Consider the following 25,897-nt stretch of genomic DNA (forward strand, 5'->3'; position numbering starts at 1 on the left):
GAATACCCAACTACAATAATAAAAGCCTATCAGAAGTGTCAATGTCTTCCAGAATTACCGTAGCCTACACAGCACTTAATACTTTGTAGAGATGCCAAGTAGTTAAAATAGAACTTGCTCTCCTCTGAAAAAAAATCAACTGATCTGAAAAACTGTAATTAAACTTTATCACCTAGGAAAGAGGTAATTTATATTTATTTAATGATCCGATCTCTGTTGATGCTGGTAGAGCAAAAGGAAAAGTATTACCAGAAGCATGCTCTATTCGTTCTCATCTGTAGCTATCTGCTTTGGAATACTGCTGGAGTTTGCTGGATTACACCACTGCTCTAGACGGAACTCACTCTGATCTAAAATATGTCCATTTGATTTATGTAATGAACTTATGTGCAACAACAGTCCTCTCACTTTCTTCTGACTATAACAAATTTTAATTAAGTGTGAAAAAAACATGGGAAACTACAAGCAACAGAACTTCTCATTATCTAACTCAGTCAGCTTTTTGAAAAGCCCTGGGAACATATGATCATTGCCTAATATTCCTCTTGCATCATTTTAACTACAGCCTTAAACACAAAAGGAAATGAGAGACCTAAATTAACTAGTTTCTTTTCAAGTGTGAAAACTTTTAAGTAGCATCACAAAGGGGAGATTAATCCCTAAACTAGCTGAAACAGTTACGTTTTCAAAAGAGCAAGCTTTTTCATGATATTTATTAAGCATATAACTTAATAAAAGACTTGCCCTGAATATTTCAGCTCTTTGTAGCATGCAAGTGTAGACGCTGTTCCTTTATATACTTATTCTAATATCATTCGTAAGACATCAAAAAAAAAATATGTCTGTGACAAAGTTCTTTGGCAAAAAAACCCATCATATACCTTGATCAATTTTTCTTGCAATATTTTTTGCAAATAACAATTTTCCATAAACAAAAACAGGTGTGGGGTTTTTGAAATATATTGAATGCAAATATACCTTAACATGCACAGAGTGTAAACAGGGCAATCCTTTTTAATTTGGCATTTTAGTAAATTAAGTTGGTTTTCAAGTGGTCAGATGCTCACAAAGGGGCAGGACCATGTAGCTGCACTGGAGAAAGCATGACCTCCTTTCTCCTAAGCGACTAGCTTTTGGTTCAGCTATAATGTAATTCCTTCCTAACTGGCAAAAAAATCTTTGCCATTGTCAGTCATTATTATTGCAATATTAATAGCCCTATTCAGGCAACAGCTGAATGAGTTCACAGCACTTCACCACTATTTCAGGCTATATATACCTTGAACATTACAGGCATCAAAATGTAACTGATGTAATTTCTCTTCTTTTGAAAATGTCTACCTCTGAATCTACACATACTTCTAGTCCACAAGTATGACCTCATCTTAGCATGGAAATTTATCTTTAAAGGTTAAGAAAGGCTTGCACAAGCTGATTTCTCAGTTGCATAATTATATAGTTAGTGATAAATTTCCTAAACATAGAATCTTAAAAGAATATATGCTTAAGACTCCCTTTGGTGGAAAGGAGGGATTTAAAGAGAAGTCCCTAATATTTTTTTCCTTTCTCACAATCTTTGCATTTAAAATACACAAATAAGTCATATTTAGAAACCTTACATAGTATATTTGACCTTTTTACCCAGTTAGAAAAGGAAAATCCAGACTCTTCAAGGTCATTATCTTACTGGCAACTCATAGTAAATTTTGATATTTTTATTCTTTAACTATTGTTCTGAGAGTACTTTAGAAAATTTTTAGTGCATTACAAGGTGATGAAAACTGTGCTACTAAAGAAGTTAGGATACAAGTACTGCAATCTGTCAACTAGAAGTTCTAGTATCCAGTAACTGAGACAGTACACTGGGGAGTAAGTAAGCAAAAACTAACCATTGATGTGTATTTAAATATTCTCAGAAATGGAACTGAACTAGCATCCTTAAACATCAGCTAGAAGAAATTAATTTTCTTCTAGTTTTTCTACTGTTCACATCAACCCACTCTATATTAGCCAGATTTTCCTCTATGAATCCATTCAACCTTCTTTTTTTCCTAGTACTATTTGGAAGTTTACCTAGCTAATTGCTTACAAAGTCCTCTAAAAAGCATTTTGTGTGATGCCACCATTCTTCCACTTATCATTAAGAGGTCCAAAGTACACTTCGTTAACTATATAATTCAGTTTGGACCACCTGGTCATAATCCTCCTAATGATACCTTCCCCCCAGCCCTTAATCCCCATACACCTTTCTTCTAAGATTCTTCAGTTGGGCAGCAGTATCAAAACTTCATTTTTTGCTGATCCTCCAAAATTTCACTGCTACTCCATTTTTCAAGAAATATTTCACATAAGACACTGTGTAGAATATTTAATAAATGCACTTTTCCATCTAGTTTTTGAGGCCACTGCAATCAGTAACACTCATGCTTCAGGAAATTCTCAAAATAGAGACACAGAAGAACACAAAAGAACTCAGGAGTTAGGATCTCTAGTTTGCCACTAATAAAACCAAAACCAACTCATCTAAAACATTTGACTCTAAATAGAAATCATTTTGTCAAACATCACTGTAGCATCAACATGTATTTGCAAAACCACAAATAGCACAGACATCTAAAATTCCTAATTATAGCACACTTGAGAAAATACTTTCAAGTCCAGAAAACCCACAGTAAAATATCTGTTCAAAGTGAGAAGCCATGAAGTGGCATTCAAATGTTTAAGCAAAGACCGTAAGACCTACTAGCTAAAAATATTTATATTAAAAATAATGCAAGAATTTTAGTTCAACCATGTGCCAGAATACCATGTCAGCATACAAAATTAGTTGATTGTTTACCTCAGGTACATTAGCAAAAAATTGGACAAGTCAGTCTTGATTTAAACCATCAGTACAGCCACTACTATAACCACAGCAAAACACAGAGACATGTACAGAGTCCTAATGGGTGTTATTAAGACAGTAAAAGTGTCAGATACTGGGCACACAAGAACAAGAGGCATGTTGACTACAATAAGCTATTTCTGAAGCATCATTTAGAATTATATGTACCTACATTTGTTGGAGAAGTAGTAAGTTCTACTTCAAGGATACAAGCAATCTGTATGACTACAGGTCATTATTCAGTGATTCTATCAACATTTACAGCTATTTAAAAAAAAAAAACCCAACCTCTAAATTACTTCTAATAGCATATGCAGTAGACCTAACAGAGAGAGAATAAAGAGAATTGCCTAGCACACCCCACTTTCCAGCTAGAAACATGAAGACTGATTTACACATTACTATTTCTCTTACTTTTTAAACAATTGGGAGCAACTGAGAACTTACCTCCTACTTTCAGTTCTCAGAAAAAGGCAGAGAAAGGGAAGAGGGAGTTAAAGCTTTCCTTTATTTCCTGTCTCCTCTTTTGATAGCCAAGTTAGTACTTACTAAAAATGGATTCCTACCACCTTGAAGCAGAACATGTAAGCAGCCTGAGCTCACAATGACATTCTTATACGGCTGAAATGAGGGGGAAAAAAACCTCACTGGTTTGTTGGGTTTTTTTGCAGGGGGTGGGTGGGGAGTGGGTTGGGAAGGGATTGGAGGGTGGTGATGTTAAAAATATTTTAAAAACAGGAACTTTCCTGAAAAGGGGATGGGCCCTCTATCAAAGCAAGTACAAATATACACATTGTATTCATATTATTATTAATAGAGAAGTTAATTACAATGTATACAATTGCATAACTTCATACAAAAGGAACTTCTATGCATTTTTGAGAATGTTTGAGTTTCTCCTTCAAACAGAGCTGCTCTGGCATTAATTCATCCAATAACTAACTCATCCAGGTTATAATACTATTAGTTGCCAATTAGCTGGCTTCCACATACGGCACTATCTTGAAACAGAAAACAGAGTGGTACAACATCATGGTATTTAAAGTTTAGATTACTGGTTGAATTCGAAGAGGACATACCCACTGCTGGTGCATCATATTCATCCCCAAGTAAAATTTCAGGAGCAGAATATGCAAGAGATCCACAGCTTGTGGTGAGCTTCTTTCCAGGCTGAAATTTGTTGCTGAAGCCAAAATCAGTCAATTTCACAAGTCCTTGTTTTTCAAAGAAGACAACATTCTCTGGTTTTAGGTCTCTATGAACTACATGAAGTTTATGGCAGTAGGATATAGCATGAACTATTTGAGCAAAATATTTTTTTGCCAGATCCTCATTCAGACCTTCTTCATGTTTCATGATGTAATCAAACATATCTCCTCCATCACCTAGCTCTAAGATAAGATAAAGCTTAGTCTGGGTGTCAATCACTTCATACAGCCGTACTATATTGGGATGCTGCACTAGTTTCATGCATCTAACTTCTTGAAAAAGATGTCCAGTGGCTAGAGTGTCCAGTTTGGTCTTGTCAATTACTTTTACTGCTACTTTTTCACCTGTAAAGACATGCCGAGCAAGTTTGACCACAGCAAAATGGCCTCTGCCCAAAGTTTTATCCAAGTCATACAATCCTGCAATTTTTCCATCATATCCTCGTTTGAAGCCTGCCATTCTGTTTCAGAAGATGGAAATATATTTAAGCTCTTTGGAAATGTGATCTTTTCATATAAGAGTATCTGATGCAAATAAATAGTCCATTGTCACTGCCAAGCATACCTAAAAATAAAGAGACAAGATTATATATTTGTATAAAAATTAGCAAAATTATTACCCTGTAAATCTCCTTGAGTTAAATGGGCACATTACTACAGATGACTTATGAAATTCTTCAGGGGTTTTTGCAAAGGGTTTGATAAGCCATGCTATAGCGACCAACAGATTTTGGAAATCACATTAACAGTATGCTCAAAGAAAGTGAATTTCAACAGTGCAATAATTATAATTTCTCTGAAAATTTGGCGGTGTTCATGTTCTTGAGTTAGAAACCCTGCAAGCAACACTTGAAGAAGTCAGTGTTATAAGGACTCTTAAAACTGGCAAAGCCAAAATCTGTAATTTTTCTAGCTACGTTGGGAATCAACTGGGCAGCACAGAATATTGACAAGAGGAACACGCTTGATTTATCTTTTTTTTTTGGCATCTTTCTTCATGTTACAGCATGATACAGCTCTAATACAAAGTTCTGATGGCATGACATTGGACATTTACCTTATCCCTTTTAACAACTCCCTGTTTAGCAAAGCTCAGACAGACATACAAGACTTAATTTTGTTACTCTAATTAGTTTGAGCATTATCAATCCATACTGTAATAACAACAAATGAACAAAGCTTTACAGGCTAAAATGAAACATTTGGGTTGAATGTACTCTTAGTGCTAAATAAAATGTCTTGTTAAATATTTTGACTCGAGTTATAAAAACTGGTGATAAAAAGTTTGCATGTAGGCTGCATATGTTCAACAGTCCTGGGAATGAGTCAGGAGAAGGGGAAGAAGAGTGGGAAGGAAGGGGAGAGAACTCAAGAGTTCAGCTTATTTGTGTTGAACTCCTGCCTACCATTTAATTTGGCATTTAAGCAAAGAAGATCCAACTTACAAAACACACATATTCAAACCTGCTTTTGAAGGCCTTATGTCCCATTGCCTTTTTTTTCACACAGAGCCTTCCCAAAACTTTTCCTGCATCTTTAACTTAGGTTGAGGTTTAAATAAAAATATGTAGCTATCAAAAAGCTAACCATTTCTCCCACTTTGAGTGCAAAGTAGATTGAAATATGAAAATTAGATGGCTTATTGCCAACGCCATAAAATACAGAAAACATGGCTCTTTAGAATATATTTTCACAGTTTCAAAACTGAACTTCAAAAAGAAAATCTCTGAAAAGGAAGCTGGCAAACAAACAGCCCCTTACATAAGTTATTCTCAAGTCAAAATGTAAGCATTAGATTAAAAACACTCCCTGCTAAACAAGTTATTTCACAGGCAGTGAAACTAATGAACCTGGTTTCATATGGATTCAATTACAAGGTTGGGGGTCCTATGGGGATTCTCTAATGTTTAACAAGCTCACCTTACTGCTTCTCTCAGCTGGAGCCATGGTATATAACCTCTTCTCTATCCAGCTGTCTACTTCCACAAAGTCCGTGGGAATTCAGTTTGTGACCTCCAGCCCTGTAAAATTTGAATGAAATCAATCAACTTCTGAAACTTCATAACTTAGACAAGGAACAGGATCAGTGTAACAACCATATAAACATTGAGGGTTGTTTTTTTGTTTTTCTTTAAAGATAATAAATCAAGGTTAAAAAAAACTTCATTGGGTTTTATGTTACTGTACCCTTTCATTCTGCTACTAAACACTGTGCCTCAAATACTCTTCCAGAAACCAGTCCACTTCACTAGAAGATGCCACAGTATCAAATTTGGGGTTGGCACATCTGCTTCCCAGCACATCCTGTACTGCTTATCTTAGAATACTTCCCCTACCACTTCCAATTAACCATGTAATACCATCCCACCCTTATTCCAGAAAGTACAAAACTAGATTACAGCATGCTAAATTAAACCAAATGCCCCTGTCAAACACTCTCCTACCTGGTAAGTAACCATTAAGAGGATGCATAGGGAAGAACATAGTACAACGGCAAACGTAACAACAAATAATGAAACTCTCCTTATCTTTAAGAGATTCAAAAACTTCTTTACATCACAGAGCAGTGGTTTGTATTTAATAACGCTTGATGGATTCCACCACACCCCTCCCTGTGAAACTGGGCAGGTCCTTTATTAAAGCATGTGAATTTTTAGTATCAAGAACATCCTGCAACAAGGAGATTAATAGCTTAACTATGTGCTGTGAGAAGAACCACTTCCTCTTGTTTGTTTTTAATCTCCTAATAATTTGTGCATCTTCTCATTAACCGTCTGTTCCAAAACAAGAACTATCACACTCTATTTACCTTGCCTCAAGCAACTCACAGTTCTAGCTTCATCCCTTCCTAGCTTCAGTTCAATCTTTTCAAGTCCTAGTCTGTCACTCCTTTTACAGAGGTTATTCCACAGACTTTAGTATTCTTTTCACCTTACTCCACACATTTTCTGGTTTGTTCTATACTACTTTTAGGCCAATCTGGGTTTTTTTACTACTACGGAGCATTGAGAATGTTTCCATGTAATGCTTTATTATAGTTGGATAATGTTCCATCATACTGACCTAACCCCCAAAATGCAGGCTAATGAAAAATAGTCTGTGTACATATATAAATCACCTGACCTTAACCTGTATGAAGCAGTAGGGGAGATATTAACCAGCTGTGCCCCATATTGTTGTGTCACTCCAGTCTCAATCCTAAAAGGACTTCAGGCATTTAAAAAACAAAAAACCCACCCCACACAAACACACTTTATAGAACTGGTGTTTCCACAGCCCCCTAATCATTCTTCACTACTTTTAGATTAAAGAAATAAAATTTGAAAAAAGAGCACACAAGCTTGAAGACAACTTTTTAACTGCCACTAGGACATCACTCCCCCTTACAAATCTGTTTTACCCATAATGCATCCTACAGTCAATACCTTATGCTAAACTACTTAACAGTTTTGGAACTCTTAAACTTAAAAAACCATAAAACTTGCGTCAAAAAACAGACAGTCATTCCCTGTGCAATTGAAGTTACCAGCAATACAAACTCCAGTACTCAAGTTTTTACAGGCCATTTCTTTCTTGAATGTTAAGTCAAACCTCAAGATTTACATCTCTATTCACACAAATTCATCACATCCTACAAATCTGGCCTAGATTATGAAACACCTTTACTCTTTAAGGAGGAGACATGGCTTCAAGAGAGATTTTCTATTAAGTCTTGTATTCAAAAACAACACCTGCAGACAAGACAGAGCTTTCTCAGAGCATGGCAAAACCAAAGTTTTGTTACTGAAAGAGGTAAGGAAGATGGAAGTAAAAAGCCTCACTCCATTTTGATTTAGCTTTTCTTTCTTAAATTCAACAAGGTTCCATCCCTAGCAGAACAAAAGGGAGGGAGCAAACCCAGCCAGATGTAACAGAATGTAACTTGACTGAATCTAAGTGATTACAACACTCAGCAGTAAGTGAAGATTTATACTAATTATTTTGTTCAGTTAACCCATTTTCAACACATCTTTGTATAAGCTCAACGAGTGATTTATCTCTAAATTATATAAGACACATAAACATCTACCGGTCAACAAAATTCCAGCAAAAAATCAGTTACTCTTAAACCATGGAAATAACACATCAGACAGCAATCAACAGAATGAAAGGTTACAGAAATGGAAGATAAACTACACTTAGTAACATCGCAGCCCCATTAGCAGTTTAACAAAGCCTCCACAATAACAGAAAAACTAACTTTCTGTGGGTTTAAAAACGAATCTTTAGAGATAAAGCTCCCACAGCTAAACACAAGGATGCTAGACACATATATGGTTTGAAGGGAACATACCAAAATTGTTGTTCAGTGGTAGGAAAGGGATGCAAAACTATTGTAGTGCACATAGATACAAACCTTGATTACAATTTCAATAGGCTACCTAAAGGATCACAGTTGCTATGCCAATATTTTTTTCGAGAAGTAGTTTCTTTTTCGCAGATTCTCTCTAGAGTAAGAAAGCAGAATTTTGAAAGCACTTAAGGATCAGCTAACAATGCAGTTTCACAAGGTACCAGCTTTCCAGCTGAAGCCTCTTTGTGACCTTTTCTTTGCAGTTGTCTCTTTAGTTACATCAGTAAAACTTCTGTGCCTAACTCTAAATGGAATCACCCAAAACATCCACATTTAACACATCTACTACCACCAGCTCCAAAACAGGGTTAGTTTTAATGACAGATTATTTCAGTGATCCAGTTTACAATGTGACCTCTTGAACATTTTTACCAAATGAAGGAGCTGCAAACTGCAGCATGTGACAATCAAAATTTCAATCAGCCATAACTGGCCAGCAAGCCAAACCACAGCCTGAGGAAAAACATTTAAGAGAAAATTTATCACAGAAAATCTTTACCTGTGTTTCTTTTCATTCACCTTATCTAAAGTCCTTTATAAGTTTATTTTTCAGCATTAGAGAGTTTGAGTTTTCTAGCTGGTGAGCTTACTAAAACCATTAGCAGCATTTAAACGACGTGGCTAGTTATGCAGTTTTCCCTAACTATACCAGAATTCAGCTACACCCCCACTACTCATTTTATGCAATGTAGACATTTACCAGTAAATAGATTCAGAACAGATCTTTCCTTCCATAGAAGCTCATATATCCTATCCCACAAAACACTTGCAAACAGCCTCTGTAATGGAGATCTGCAGAAGCTGTTTTGTAATATCACATGCATTCTATTAAGAAGCTTAACAACAGTACTGTGATTCAACCATCTCTAAAAGATGGATGAATAGATCTCTTAATAGATCTGTTCAGAAAAACAGCATGTTTCAGAGACCCTAGCTTTTTTTCATGCAATTCATCCTGTCCAAAAAGTTTCACTAGATTATCTATTACATGTAAGACCAGCCTAGTTCATCTTACCTTAATGTGTGTTTTAGCTTCTTACTTTAGAAAGTGAAGATTCAAGGTCCCATTTCAACAAAGGGTTACAATACCACCAATGCAAAAACTCCCCTGCATTATCGAGCTAACAGACATGAAAGCTGAAGTAAGCTTCCTGGGACTGGTCCATCCACAGACAGCTAACTTCCCGTCTCCCTTCGCAATAAATGGAGATTCACTCAACACAGATAAGAGCCTATGATAAAACAAATTGTACCCTAAAGCAGATAGGTAAATAGATCAAATGAATCATTTCTTAAAAGCATATGTTTTCATTTTCTGTAACAGGAGTTTAGCATGCCTAGTTCAGTGGATACACACATTATAGACATCCACAAGATAAATTTTTACCCTGTTTCTCCTTTTGCTCTCTTTTGCCTCTGATGAATAACAGCATTTATACTATGTATTTACTACATAATTATGTTGAGAGTGAGATTGATGTTACTAGTCTTCCTAGAAGCTGTAAACTGAAATTTGACATAAACTGATCAGAGATCCAGAAGCTTTTTTTTTTACTCTGATAGCAATTTGTACAAATCATTAGAATCTGAGAGCAAACTGAAGGAAATACCAACTCAGTATACACACTGCACAAGTATAATTTTTCATATTTTTCCAATATTTCCTACCAATTTTTATCTACCATCCTACTACAAGACACCTTCACAGCCTAATGCATAAGCCTTTAAAAACTGCCTATCTTTCTTACTGTATGAGCCACTACTTACAGGTGATGATGTTAACACCTTCACCAGTGCGACGATCTGCTTTGCCCAGGTTTTCAATCACCTTTCCTTTTATATAAGGAAGAGTCAACACGCTAGAAACAGGTACAAAGTGTTGCAATAGCAACGTGTGAAGAACATACACACTTAATGCATACCATGCGCTCTGAAAACTAGTCATGACTCAATTCCTCCAGAGTATCTGAAACTTTTTAAGCCTCATACTTCCCAATATTCCTTGAATATTCAAGACCCAATATGAGACTTAAGATCCCAAGGACCTGTATTTTCCTCCTGTTTCCACACACAGGTGTCACAGCAATGCCCTCCCTCCTCCACCTTTCTATGACCCAAGCCTTCACAACTATCAAATGTACTCAGTACTCAAAGAACCGACACTAATCTATACTTGCCCTACAGCCAAACTTTGCAGATGCGGCATTGGGGGGGGGGGGGGGGGAAGGGCAGGAAGCCACAACACACAAGGGCAGTATTACAGCTCAGCTCTTATAAACACAATGCTAATTAATGCTTTAATTTCCACTTTGCATGACTGCACCACAGCATACACACATATCTTCCCCTTCATTGATGACCAACCCCGTAAGCCCTCCTGCTCTCACCAAGTTTCACAATAAAACACTACAGAAGATACAAGCACTTTTTTATTTTTGTATTAGTCCTCGTTGTCATCCCTCACAGCGTCAGCATCCAACTCATACTGAGTTAATAAAATGTCAAGATGTATCAGCAAATTCCTCTACCATTCAGCATGACTACACCTAAAATGATGAAGAGTTATCAAGTAGTTATATGTTCAAACATATAAAGAATTAACCCACACAATTTAATTGTATTCCTTAGTTTTAAATAGTCCTTGGAATGTTGCTCAGAAAAGATAGGAGAGCTGCCAAGTGCTGATGAAGTTTTGCCATTAAACATTTGGGAAGCTTGTAGTGGAATTTTAGCATTTTATTATTTTAGAATGTATTACAAGCAGTGGAGCTACTGATGCCTAGCCTTAACTCTTCTTAGAATCCAGAAATAAAAACAAAATGCTAATAAGAATGCTTCAACTCTAAGGTCCATTATTCAGCGAACAGCCAGCAGCAGAAATATTTGGCAGGCCAATAAACTTACTAAAACATTGCTTCTGGACCTATAAACAAAAGGTTGGGGGAGGGAGGGGTAGCATTACAGATCGGAGAAGAAATAGAAGTTACTAACGTTACTTTGTAACAGAAAATTATAAGTCTGCATGACCTGAGATCTAAGAACAAGACTTTGAGGCAGCTCTGATGTATGAGAAAAATTAAAGTTAAAAAATATGTGTGATTCAGGATATTGTCAACTAAAGAATACATTTATTTCTTAGACAAGAAATGCTTCTAGACCAACAGATTGCTGTCTACCATCCTATTTTCTTGAAGACTAGTACAGTCACATCAAGCATGGAAAGTTTAAGCTTTCCTCTTTCACACGGGTTTGCAAAGCTGTGGTGAGTGGTTTGCAGAACACTAACAAAGAGCAAACTAAAATTTGTGAACTGTGGTGTAGAAATCCCACTAGGCAGTTGCTATCTTTGTGAGAACCATCTTCAAGAGACAAATGAAAAAAGGGCCACTGCATCTGAATTGCTCCTTCAAGGCCCCCTACTTCAAAAGTCAAGAATGTATATTTCCTTTTTTCTTTCACAGTATGTGAATGAGGAAAAAAAAATACAGACAACACTGAAGTAGGTATGTATTGCAAAGCAATACCAAGCTGGTAGTAGTAATAGCAAGATTATGAATACAGACTAGACACCAAAGCTATTAAGAGGGCAGATGTGCTAAGCGTGATCAAACTATGATCCATTGACAAACCCATCATTAGTAGTCACTGTCATTGGTTCCAACTGCCTCCAGTTGTGAAACGTGTTAAAAGCCCATGATACTTTCTTAACCATGCTGATCATGACTGTAACTCACAAGGCACTTTCCATTTCTAAGAGAAGGCATTACTCAAGACAAATGCAATCTGCTCTATGGATTTGAGAACCTGGCAATAGCTTTACACTATTTAAAAGTCCTCACACCAGCCACAGATCCAAAAGTAATTAATTTCATGTTGTCTATTTTCCTCTTGTGCCTACTCTTAGTTCAGTGTGTAGCTAAACAAATAAAAAAAATAATAATACAGACAGGCACCACCACCCTGTTCACGTATCAGATGCTTCAGCAATACACTGCATAAGATCTAAAGCTGCTCTTAAAGCATTATTGCAGAGGAATAGAAGAATACCAGACCTTCTCACATGGCCATGTCCCCTAAATTACCTTCTGTAAAGTAGTACGTGATAACATCTTTTAAAAAGGACTCGCTCCAAATGTTGTGATATCTGCTAGTATTTTCTTTTTGTATCTGTAAACCAGTTATAAAATTCTGTTCAGACCCTGTGATGTCATGATACATGAAAAAATCTGTTTCAGCTGAAGTGACCACGTTTTGCAGTTCCCACTGAAAGAAAAATTTCTCCTCAGCTACAGGAAATTAGCATGTGTATCTTAGTTACAGACATTCATAAACCTAACCAATCGAGATCTAGTATCAAAGAAGCCTGAAGATCACAGACGCTAACAAGCTTTTCTGTCAACCATCTTGAAAGCAACAGGGGTAACTCATGGTAGTTGGGACTCCCTAGCCCAGAATTACACTTTTCCAAGCTTGATAAGCAATATCCAAGTAGCTTCTCATAGGCTTTAACATTCTAAATCTCAACACATTTTCCTTTTTTCTTTTTTTCCTCCTAAAATAACTAGGAACATTGAACTGATGAAGAAATACTTTGCATATCAGACAGAAATCACTATGGTATCACTATCTTTTAGACAGGACACTGTATCTTTATTTCCAGAAAACCTACTGCAGGAACTTTGCAAAAAAAAGACAGCTCAGATTTCTATTCCACCAATCTGGACTCTTTCCGAGGAATCACCTCCTCCACATTCATGAATTCTCAGAATTGTTTCACCTTTTTCAAATGTCTATTTATTAACATTACCACATAATTTTCTCATGCCAGACAGCGTAGCAAAGACCTTTAACAGGAGCTCTAAACATTTCACCATTAATCAGTGAACACTTAGGCCACTTCACTGTAGCTTAACGCTTTAATAAGTTACCACTGTTGAAATACCTATTATCATCTTTGTTGCATGAATTAAGAATGACAATTATTTTTATTCTGTGTCAAGGGAAGAGAAAATACAACACACACTCTCTCAAATATGAGTATTCAGATGCAAATCCGTGTACACAGTTAGTACCTATTACAAGCAACAATAATTTCTATTAAATTTCTTGAGAATGATCTCTGAGCTCAAACATCAGCTTCATTTGTTTAGCAATACATCTAGTAATGTAAAACTTAAGTACTGAAATGACTTGTTGCCTCTGAGATGCTGACATTTTCCATCTACTATACAAACTACTTAAACCTCAAGAAATGAATTGTCCCCAACCTACAGCTACTCAGTTTCAATACTTTATCTTCATTTACAGCATCTTAAATTAGTTCAAAACTGGCAGACACCTGAAATTCACCACGTTTCAACATGAACTAAAATTATAGAAGTCTAGGCTATCATCTTATCTCTCAAGTGAAGTTGGTTTATGTCCAGTCAGTAACCAGATAGGGGGCTGCTGCAGAAAACACAGAATGATATATGAAGATTAAAAACCAGCCTGTCGAATACTGTACAACATTCATGCCCCAACACTGCTGCTGAAGATCACTGTACAACTGAGAGATTCAGCTTTTCAGAAAGCAAACGTGCTCTGGTTTATATTTCCAAGTTTAAAAACCATACTGCACTTTTTCCTCATTAAGATCTTAACATTGGTGACTTAATTAACTTACATGTACTAGAACTCTGCCAGGGTAAGTTATCCTAGAATTCTAAGTGAATATACAGTTTTTCAAATCCTCTTAAGCTATTACATAATACTGTTATGTGTATTAAAACAACAGCCACTTTACATTATTACAGAAGCTGTAGCATTCCAGTTAAGTGCTTGAAAGTAGTCTGACAATGAAGATGAGCCTCACAGTAACCTCATAGGTTACTAAAGTTAAGAACTTATGCAATTTAATATCAGTATATTCATCATAAACTGCAGTTCAGCCCTATACACAAAAGGCAGCGTCCCTGATCTGAACCATGTTCCACTTACTCAAAGACATAACTAGAAAACACTATTAAGCAGGAACGGACAGAAGTTCATCCAGAAATTTTACAGCTACAGCATTCCAGCAGAATTTTGAAAGCAGAAAAAATGCACTTCTTTTCTTGGATTTTGTCGTGAGACACACACATTTGGAGGAAAAAAAAAAGCTAGCTGCATCAGGATACTGTGCCCTTGAAAGCAAGGCAGGCAACAAAGCAAGACACAGGCACTAGTTTGGCATTACAGTCGCTCGTGGGATAAAAAGGGCAATGACACACTGAAGGTGTAGCCTGCAAAAGAATTACTCAAATATGATATTGAAGACAGGGAGTTAGAGCCTTAGAAGAGATCGGTTGGTCAGAACAACACACAAGGAAGACGACTACTGCAAGTACAAGAATACCTTCAGCAGCATCTTAACGTGCAAACTCTTAACATGCTATTTGTTTAAAATAATCGGAAAGCAGACTATGTATCTACAGTGCTACCACCCACACCACATGGGAATATTAGTTCTCACAGCAAGATGATTCAAGGAACATCAGAAACCTGTACAGAAATTTCAGTATCCAAAACTCAATCGGTATTTTCTTGCTTCTCAATCATGTAAAAAGAGAAAAAACCAAAACCCCAAACCATTTTATCACTAAGTCCACTTAAGATGTCATCTTCCCTTCTCCCTGTTTTTGTTGGAAGCCTCAGGTATGGATCACACAGATTCCCTTAAAAGAGCCAGATGAATGTGCTGTCTTAGATGATACCTTGCATACCAGGCACTACTCCAGTATTCAGGTTAGCTTCTTTTCCCAATCACTTGAAAAATCATTCTGCTACTTTTCTGGTCATTTAGAATATTCAGGAAAAATGTGAAATAAGATCAGACTTTCTCCTCCTTAGACTTGATTGTTAAGACATCAAATCTGTTTTTTTTTAAATGCACTATTAGTAAAAGGGGCAAATATTAGTCTAAGTTAATATTTTAAAATGTTCCACAAGGTAAAATTTGACTGCATTATGCAGCAATGACTGTTAGTTTTTTTAAGTTTGTTTCAGATTCCTTCTTTCTAAGGATCAGCGATAGCACAAAAATAACTAGCAGGCAAATTCCCACTTTCTGTGATAAAGCTATGAAAAACCCCCCAACATTCATTAACCCAGTTCCTAATGGTGCATGCCTTGCAAGAACTGCTTAATTCTGACATAATAAACGTTTGCTTGTAAACACTTTTATATAGATTTCATTTTGCTGAGATTCATTACACTGGTCCTTCCCCAGAGCCTGAAGATCTAAATATATCCGTAATAAACAACTCCGAAAAACCAGCCTATATGACTAAGTAGTGACTGCACTACAGAGGGCAGGCGTAAGCAGATTTGCATGCAATCCATTCATGCTAGATGGCTGTAAATCATACAATACACTTCAGCTGCTCCAGGAACTGCAATGGTACCGTTGAGGAAACTACTTCTTTGCGTATCTACTCTTAAAAAAACTCGTGAAAGCAAGATGATCATTAAGAAGCTATCTGTGCATAAGCGAAAACCCAAAGCTTTTTCTATTTCCGTATCCCATGTAAAGCTCTCTCCTTCGCAGGTGTTCTAGCATCACTTACCAATAAAAATCTCCAATTTGAAAATAGGTCACATTTGTCACCAACCAGTCTCAGGCCAATATAGGCTTTTTCCCTAGCGGATGTTCTCTGATACTTTATTCGGTCTACTTAGTTAAAAAAAAAAAAAAAAAAAAAAAAAAAAAAAGAAAAAACCCACCACCAAAACCAACCACAAGTATCTGTCCTTCAGCTATTACTGAGACTGTGCATCAACCACAAACACCTTTAAAAGTAATCTTCCATAAATATAACCAGCGGAGTGCCACAGCCCACCCAGCGAAAAGCACAAAGACCTCTACCCCGGACTTATCGACTTCCCCGACCGATTTCTACAGTAATCTCAAGGCATTCCACTCAATGCAACATCAGCGTATCGACAGGCGCAATACGCGTATTGACAAAGAACACGGGAAACTTGCGCTTCCAGCCTCTGCCGGGGGCCCGCTCCAGCCCTGCATTCAGAGCAGACCTGTTGGCTGTGCCCCTGGCTCCGGGGGGCAAGATGCACCGTCATTCCCCCGACACGCACCCGTCACCGGACCGGCCCTCTAACCGGAGGGCTTTCGCCTCGCTTCTTTAGCCTCCCCCCGCCACCACCCCGAGCAACAGAAAATACGCGGCGGAGCCGGCGAGGCCAGCAGGGTGGCGGCGGGGCAAACTCGCCGCCACTTTTCCCGCGGTGCCCGTAACGCTGCTCCGGGGCGGGGGGGGGGGGGGGGGAGGAGGCGAGGCCACGCACGCGGGCGGGCACGGACACGCGCGGGGTCAGGTGTCACCCGCGCGAGCGGGACGCCCGGTCACCCGCGCGCCCGGCCGCACGCCACGGAAGGCGGGGGGGGGTAAGAGGTCTCGCGTGGGGCACCCCCGGCTCCGCCGCCCCAGGGGGCACAGGAGGCTCTCGCCGGGAGGCCGCCGTCCCCGCGGGAACACCCGCTCCTCCCGTCCCCGCCCCCGCCAAAATCCCTCTGCTCCAGCCCCGGGCGGCACCGACACACCGACCTTCGGCGGCCGGGAAACGTCCCCCCACCGCCTCCTCCTGGGCCGAGGCCGCCATTGGGCCGGCCGGGAGGAGCTCGGCGGGCGAGGCCGGCTCCGGGAGAAACGGAAAGGCGAAGGGAGGGGAGGAAGGGAACCCACCCCACCCCACCGAGCCGGCCCCGGTCTTCACCGGCCCAAGCCCAAGCCGAACCCGGCCCAACCCCACCGGCAACTTACTGCCTGCAGCGGCGGCGGCGTTTCCTCGGGCCGCCGCGCCCCGCGCCGCCCCCTGCATGGGCAGCACCCGCCGCGACTGCCCCCGGGAGCGGCGGCGGGGACGAGGAGCGGCGGCAGGAAGGGAGGGAGGGGAACGGCTCGGAGAGCTCAGCGGGAGACCCTCGGCCGGGCCGCGGAGCCTCGGAGCGTGAGGGGGGTGGGGGGGGGGGGAGCGGCGGCGGGTCCTGCCCCGCGCCTGGCGCGCGCTCCGCCGGGCCCTGCTGCTGCGGCGGCTCCGAAACGCAACTGACAACAACGGCCGCGGCGGCTCGCGGGGAGCCGCGGGGGGAGGGCGGGGCCACGGGCACCCGCGCGAGCCCGCGAGCCCAGCGGCAGCGCGCCTGCGCGGGGAGGGGGGGCCGCGCCATTGCCGTCACGGCGGGCCAATGGCGGGGCGGGGAGCGGGCAAAGGGGAGAGGAAGGGAGAGGAGAGGCGAGGCTGCCCGAGGGCAGGGCGAGAGGGGGCAGCTAAGGGGACAGGGCGGCAGGGTAGGCAGCCGGGCTGGTCGCCGCCGCCGGCGGCACCCGGGGAACGGGGCTTGATCCTGTTCCTGCCCGCCCCGGGCTCCGGCTTCCTAAAGGTCCCGGCTAATTCGCCCTGGAAATGGCAAAAATAAGCAGGGAGGGGAGGGCGAGCCGTGGAAGGTCTGAGGAGAGGGCGAAGCCCGCGGGCCCGCCGGCTGGGTGGCGGCCGTTCGCCTGCGAGTTCACCGCCCCTCTCACTCTCTTTCGGGGAGGGGGGATGCTGGGCCGGAGGGCTCATTAACGTGGCGAAATGGCCACGCCTGTGATTCCTGCCTGATCCGATCGCGAGTGAAAGGGGTAGGATAACGGTGTATTAATGAGAGTGTAGAGGTGGTGCCCCTTGGCCCCTGAGTAGCGATGGTGTTGGGGCAGCGAGGCACGCTGCCGTTGGATTCCCCTGTGGTGAGGAGGACGGGATTAAGATGGATGGTGGAGGTCGGCTGGAAATAGGAGCAGCGAAAGGAAAGGATGACATTGAGGCTAGTAGGAGAAAATAGGCCAGGGAATGAACCTGGCAGGTGTTTTGGAGGGAAACGGCTGCACGGGTAGTGAAGGAGAGGGAAAAACCTTGAACGATTGTGCTACAGAAGCGTTCATGCTCCTGCATGTTAAGGGGTATGAGCAAAGTGGTTGCTTGGAGCATCAGAAATCATGCAAGACTTTCCTCCCGAGGTCAAGGAAAGGAAATTCGAGTAACCAGGGAAAGACTTAAAAGCGGTACTTTGAAAAGTGCCCCCCCCCCCCTTTTTTTTTTTCAAATAGAAATGGTCAATCAGCATCCATAGAGAGAGAATACAAAACCTCAATATAGTGAAGCCCAATTTTATGAAAATGTTTGATAAACGCTTTTCGGTTTTCCCCATGCTTTGACAAAATTTAGATGCTGTTCCTTCATGAATAGCTTACATTACACTATACAGCAGGGGCTATTGAACTAACCAAACATTTGTAAATAAACTAGAAAATACAGTTCAGGAAATGATTAAACTGAAATAGTGTGAATCATATATAGTAAAAAAAGACCTTATGACTTCATACTTTAAGGTTTTAAAAGAGAAATGAGGAAAAAATACAAGATTTCAGTATATGTTGACTCTGATCACTGCTCCCTAACAAGAATGAGAAATGCTTGATTTTGTCATCATTTAGACCATTCAGCAGGCCTGGCTCTCCACTCTTACACCGATTTGACACCAGTAAAACACAACTGATTGCTGAATTTACAAGATGGATGTCCTGGCTTTGGCTGGAATAAGGTTAATTTTCTTCCTGATCTAAGAGATTGCAATAACCAGCCCATCACCACTGAATTCTCAAGTCTCAGTTTGCACCAGTTTGCAGCACACACCTCTTGGATTTCTGAGCCTTCTATGATCAGATGATGCCTAATGTTTATTGTTCTGTAAAACTTAAGTCTAGATCCTGCCTCTCACTTTCTCGTTAACAGTAGCTACGGTTTCCACCTGTTTTTCTGTTTGCGTTTCTTTTGCATGTTGGAGAAGGCACATCTTACAAAGACCGTATACATGCAAAAGTTGTTAATGATGCTTCAGTTTAGTGCTGCTAAGTCTCCCTTAGCAAAATATTCTGGCCTGAAGGACTTTTTTATATTTGCTAGAAATCACATTATCCGTTGTGCTGCCGCGCAGGCTATCATACTCAGATGTACTCAACTGCTCAGTGCATGTGTGTCTTTGCTTGCTTGTGCGGGACAACAAGTGGGTGGGAAAGGGAACATTTGCAGAAGAAACTCCAAGTGTTCTCACCTGCGATATTGCTGTTATGAGATACTATACTTTGGGTCACTTGTGTAAATCAGTAGTTCTTCTACTCAGTGTGATGAGTCTTTGTAGATTAATATGTGTGAGATTAAAAAGAACTAGAGGGTCAAGGATATGTGCAGCAATTAAGGGGAGGCAACAGCGGCTGGAAGGAATCTGACAATCAAAGGGGATTGTAACTCAGTACAGGCTGGTTTGCCTTTTTTCAGGCAGTTTTATTACTATTCACGCTAGATCGCACACTGCTGGGGTGAGACCGATGCTGTTTGTTTCTTCAACAGGCCAACGTAAATCTCCTGTCACATATACAGTTACTTGCATGGGGCTTTGTCTTCCGTGGGATAGGGCCTTGTTTTGTTTTTGTGAGGTCTTTCACAGTGAAAACAATTAATGTGGTAGCTATGTGCCTGTAAAATCAGACAAGCTGCAGCTAGGTTGCTAGGGGAGGTCAGCACTATGCTGCTGCTTTCGGATGGCCTCACCTGGCTTGCCTTGCAATAAAAGTGCGATGCCTGGTCTCCTACTTTTCGTTTTTAAAACAAGATAGCTGATATGCTTTAGCTATGCCACAGCAAAACACACCTCATCTTGTCAGTCATTAGTCTGAATGTATTTGTCTAGGAAAGGTGACAGCAACAGCCTCGTGCATCTATTTGGGAGGTTGCTCATGGCACATATGCATCCAAATCAGACCAGACGACATTCCTCTTTGTTAAATCCAAACTGAGTCTACTGTAGAAAGGAAATGGTAGATAATATTTATTTTTGCAGAAGTCTTGCTGTCTTACATTAGATACAACCTTATTTTATAAAAGATACTAAACGTGTAAGCCATCTGTGAAAAGTATGGAGTATATAAACACCTACAAAATTGTTACTCCGCAGTATTTGAGGAGGGATGTGTTTTTCAAAAGATGAATCATTACAGTTCACCTGTTTCAAAAATTAGGCTAATTGTTAATGTAAATTATTTTGCACCTTTCCAACAGAATGTGTTTGAAATGCAAAGTAGTGAAGATGTTGGAATGTTTCAAAGTGCACGAGGCTTAAATAGTGACTTTGGACCAGTCTGTCCATTCACCTTAGTAATTACCAAACCCACCGGTCAAATCTGAATTAAAGGGGTAGATATCTCCCGAATTACATGTTTTCGTAAGTGTCAGCTAGGTACTGGAGAATTTACCTGTACTCCCTGTACTGCAAAAGCTGCAGTGTGAGCTCACCCTTTATTAGTCACAGGAGAATCCACTTGGATGAGAGTGGCTTTTTCCCCTCAGGGTGGAAAAAGCTTCAGTCAAAATTCACACTTCATTAGGCACTGGATAATCTGAGCATGAGGCTCAAATCCATAGGCCTCATTAGTTCCCTTTCATTATTAAATTATTAACAGTATCCCTGACAAAGCAGAACAAAGCAGCTGCCTTTGGACAGATATAGAAGAGTACAATTTATACTGAAGCTTACGCAGGACATTCAGATATTACATTTCTTAATAGCCTTGGTGCTTGCATTTGAACGTTCTGTACATTTCCACCATCAGAGTAGCTAACTCAGGTTTCTGGGCTGATGCAGAAACGGCTGCAGGTGTTCAAAGGAATCACATACAGTCTGTTTTCTGAGGTCAAAGCTCAACTAGAGTTAAGATTTGCAAGGGATCTCATGGGCAACAAGGAGGGCTTCTGCCACAGCTCCAAGACCAAAAGACAAAAAAGGAAAAATGTGGGCATGTTCCTGAATGGGGCAACGATCTAGAAACAGTGGAAACAGATAAGGCTGTGGTACCTAGAGCCATCTTTGCCTCAGACCTACCCTCAGGGTCTCCCAGCTCTCTGTGCTTAGGATTCAAGGAGGAGAACTACCAGCAACGGGTAAGGATCAAGTCGCTGATTATGTGGAGGAGCTCAGCCCATAAACATGCATGGGATCAACCGAGCTGCATGCAAGGGTGCTGAGGGAGCTGGCTGGTGTCACTGCAAGGCCGCACTTTTATCTTTGAAAGGTTCTGGAGATTGGGGGAGGTCCCCAGTGACTGTAGAAAGGCAAATGTTGCGCCTGTCTTGGAAAAAAAAGCCCAAAGGGAAACTGTTGGCTGATCAGCCTCACTGCAGTCCAAGTGGAAGTCCATATCTTCTTGGGACACATTGCTGGACGCAGGGAGGAGGTGACTGGGAACAACCAGCATGCATTTACCAAGGGTGAATCATGCCTCAGCAACCTGATTGCCTTCTGCAGTAAAGTGACTAGATTTGTATATGAAGGAAGAGCAGTAGATATCATTTACTTTGACATTTTCAAAGCTTTTGACACTGTCTGCCAAAATCTTGTATCCAAACGAGGACATTATGGTTTGGATGAATGGACAACCACATGGGTGAAAAGCTGGTTTTGGATGATAGGGCTGAGAGGACAGCAGTTAATCAGTCATACTCTACCTGGAGACCAGTAAGAAGTGGAGTACTGTAAGGGTTTATCCTGGAACCTGACCTGTTTAATATCTTCATCAGTACCTAGAGGAGATGACAGAGTTCCCTCTCATCAAGCTTGCAGATGACAACAAATTGCTGGGACTAGCCAATATGGTCAAGAGTAGAACTGCCATTCAGAGGGACTCAGGCTGGAGGAATGGAATGACAAGAAACTCATGAAATTCAACCAGAGCAAATGGTATCTGGGACAGACTAACACCCTGCAGGGTACAGGGGGGAAAGCACCTTCATGGAGCAGGGCCTGGGGTCCTGGGGACAGCCGGGTCAGCACAAGCCAGCAGGTCCCTGGCAGCGATGAAGGCTGACAGTGCCCTGGGCTGTGTCAGCAGGAGCACAGCCGGGAGATGGGGGAAGTGATTACCACCCTCTGCTCAGCACTCAGATCACACCTGGAATCCTGTGCTTTTCCACCACCACATAGTTGCTCCGCTGTGTTGCAGGTCTTTCCAAAAGGTAGAGACCTCCCTTGAGGGAGCAAGAGGGGCACAAACACCCACCCGCAGCCTGTACCAGGGGAGGAGAGACACAAAGCAAAGCCAGGGGTGCTTTAATGCTGTGGAGGAAAAAGGTGTGTGCTTCCTGCTATGGGTGGAGAGCAGTGTTTCCCCGCTAGTGCCAAGGACAATTAGAGAGTTGCTGCCCACCGTGAAGGAAGCACGTATCACGTTGCCTAACTCCTCGCTTGCTTTTTAGTCAAAGCAACAAATCCAGCTGGTGACACAAATAGCAGAGGCAGTGATGCAAGGGACAGGGGATCCTTGTACTGACAGGAAACCTGGGATGTGGCCCAATCTGACTTACCCCAGGCGAGGGGGACAAAAATATCAGACTGAGACCCAGTGTGCAGCCTCTCCAAGTCCTGGTTAGCATAGAAGTAGTGCAGAAACTTCACCCTTTGCACAATAACTTTGTCCCACATCTAGTTCTAGTGAGGTGACGACACAGTTCACAAGCTCCCTCTTCACTCGGAAAGGAGTGGGACGTTAAAAGAACATCAGGCATAGAAATGAAGTCAGGTATGGTGTGGCCTCCTAATGCCTCAGTTTGAAAGGATAAAAATGTGTGAATCTGGAGGGGAAGGTAGAGGCACAAGGTCTGCAGACATGCCATTAATGTTTTAGGTGATAAACTAATTAAACAGTAAAGTTAGGAGTGGTTCTAAGGCTAGTGATTTGCATTCCTTTTCACTTATGGTTTTGGGCTTGGCCCAAGTTATTTAGGGATTCCTCGTAACAATTCTAGAAGAGTCAGGGTAGGAAAAAGTGAGTCAGTTCCAGAAAAAAGAATTTCTTAGTGCTAACGTGTTGCTTTATAGTAGTCAGGAGTTTAACTCTGTCTTTCTCTGTTCTGGGAAAGGTTGGGAGGCCTTTGTGTGGACAAAGTGCCAGGCTTCCTCATGTAGGTGTCACGGCAGCTCAGGAGGACTTTGCCTGAACTGGCTTCTCAAAATACCCCATCATATTGCCAGAGTAGAAGAATAAAGAATGCAGCATTGACCTGGGATGAAGAAGGGAAGGTAGAGTTTAGAAAAACGGTCCTTCTGAAGAACAAATCCATGGTGAGAGACCCTCTGAAAATAAATGGCAGAAAGGATTCTTTCGATTTCTCTGAAATACAGGTTTAAATACACTAAATGATAGGAAGTGTAGAATATCAGTCATATGTTTGCTGCCAATTAATTTGCATTAAAATCAAAATTAGAAATCTGATCATGTGACAGATTACTCAACCCCAGTGTTTGCTAATGAAGCGTAAGTGCTAATGGCTAGAATATGATTTATATTCCACCGTGCCACATTAACGAATGAAATAAGACCGTCATGTCCTAAAAACCTAATGTTTAAAAGCTTTTTACAGTATTATCACTAACTTATTTTTAGGTATGTTCAAACATATATTACCTAATGAAGGGTCCTTAGGAATACATACCCCTGATTTAACAGTAGTAGTTCCTTCCATGCACTTACATGAAAACTTAATTGTATACAGTGCACCACAGAAAATAACAAGGTGCAATGTGGAAACCTGTAGCTGAAGACCTGTAAAACCACATCTCAACGATGTAATGCCATGGATTTAAAAATAAGCAATTTCTTGGAAGGAAAGCTTGACAATTGCACCTTTGAGGGCAATTGTTGTCATGGAACAGCAGTAGTCATGTTTTACATGGTAAAATGTGTTTCCCTGGAATAACTGATGTTCACCCAAAAGGATAGTGTTGCCATTTTTACAAGTGCAATATTTTAGTTTTGAAATGAAACATTTCAAAAATTCTTGTCAACAAAGAATTTGGGGGTAGGGTTTTTTGTTTGATTTTTTTTTTTTTTAATTCTGATGGATGCCATGCTAAATACTTACACATTTGCTTGTAGTGCTGCAGCAAATGCAGTCAAAATGACCTCTGCTAGCGCAGTAAAAGCCAATGGCTAAAGCTGTGTTAGTTAAATTCACCCCCTGGAATGCAGAGCGAAGGGCAGAGCCGCTTTCCAGAGTTAGCAGATTTTAAGCTGCACATTCCCAAGAATTCACAGCTCCAGTCCTGGCTTGCGCTTCCCCACCAGCACTGCGGAAATTGTATGCACTTACACCTCATCTTCAATTTGGCCTGTGCCTTAAAGCCCAGGGGACGGTCTTTCTATTTTGTTGGGTCTTTTTCCTTTCACTCTGTCTTTCTTTCTGTACTCAGTCTTCCTTTTCTTTAGGTGGTCTGAGAAGAATGCTGTGTGTTTAATGTATCGGATTTCTGACTTACAAAGTTACTAGTGGATGTATAGAATTTCTCAATTCAGGCTGGAAAGAAAAAAAATGCCGTTTTCTTATAATGACTTTGCTTCTGACACTGAGTAGGTGCACCAGAAATTGAGGTCTCTGGGAGAGATAAAGAAAGGAAAAAACCATTTTCACAGAAAATGAATCTCAGAAGCAGGAAAGAGAAGAAATAGAAATGAGGCTTCAGAAACTTCTGGTTTATAAGATCTGTCTCATAATGTAGTGGTTGGAAACTCAAACAACACAAAATAGCTATGCTCACACAATGCATGATTATTTGAACAACCAAGAGGCTTACCATGTTTTATACAATCTTTGTGCTGTTACAGGCAGTTTGTGTATGTTCTTTGACATTCTTCCCGTTTGATGAAGAGAAACAATATTGGAGCCACATTTTTTTTACATCTCCAGGTTTAACTCCAAATGAAAGGCAACCCCAAACATAATTGAATGCAGAACTTTAAATTCCATTTTCATGCTTAAACAATGACATTCTCTTGCTCAACCACTGGTAAGTAACATTTGTTGTCCATTTACAACTAGGGTATTAAAAAAAGAAATAAGATGTTGTGGTTCCTAATTAGAACATTCATGTGGTAGGGTTGCCAGTCTTCAAGATAAATGCATGGATTTCTCTGTGTTCCTGCGGTAACTGTTTTACAGCTGAGATGGATTTGTCACTAACATCTCTGAAACTGTGTCGATGTTTTCTTGAAGTCCTACCAAGCCCTTTCCTGCAAACAGTCTGACTGAGAATCAAAGGGACCAGATTCTTTGAGGACTGAAACTGAGCAAGTTATGTCATGAAGCCACTGTTGTGCTTGTTCTCTGTTCCAGAGAAAGATCAGGATTAGTCTTTCTTTAGACCCAGAACAGGAAAATGTATGCTATTTCAGCTCCGTTCACTCCACCAGTCTGAGGACTGGAAACTCAAGGGGAAAAAAAAAAGGGTTGAACTTTTTTTCTCTCTGTTTGATCACGGCCTGCAAAGCAATATTTGTCCCATAGCTC

General features: G+C 40.8%; 1 protein-coding gene across 1 annotated transcript in view; it reads right to left on the bottom strand.

Moving 5' to 3' along the window:
• SNRK (SNF related kinase) overlaps nucleotides 1-17,516 on the bottom strand; it is a 40,571-nt gene extending 23,055 nt beyond the window's left edge. Inside the window, exons 1-3 of the mRNA XM_074900603.1 lie at nucleotides 17,287-17,516; nucleotides 6,013-6,113; nucleotides 3,964-4,657 (exon numbers count right to left, since the gene is read on the bottom strand). Coding sequence (XP_074756704.1) covers nucleotides 3,964-4,552 — 589 coding nt within the window. The 5' untranslated portion in view covers nucleotides 4,553-4,657; nucleotides 6,013-6,113; nucleotides 17,287-17,516. The remainder of the gene's footprint in view (nucleotides 1-3,963; nucleotides 4,658-6,012; nucleotides 6,114-17,286) is intronic.
• Between the last annotated feature and the right edge of the window lie 8,381 nt (nucleotides 17,517-25,897).

Source organism: Athene noctua, chromosome 2 (genome assembly GCF_965140245.1).
Source record: "Athene noctua chromosome 2, bAthNoc1.hap1.1, whole genome shotgun sequence".
NCBI classification, from domain to species: domain Eukaryota; kingdom Metazoa; phylum Chordata; class Aves; order Strigiformes; family Strigidae; genus Athene; species Athene noctua.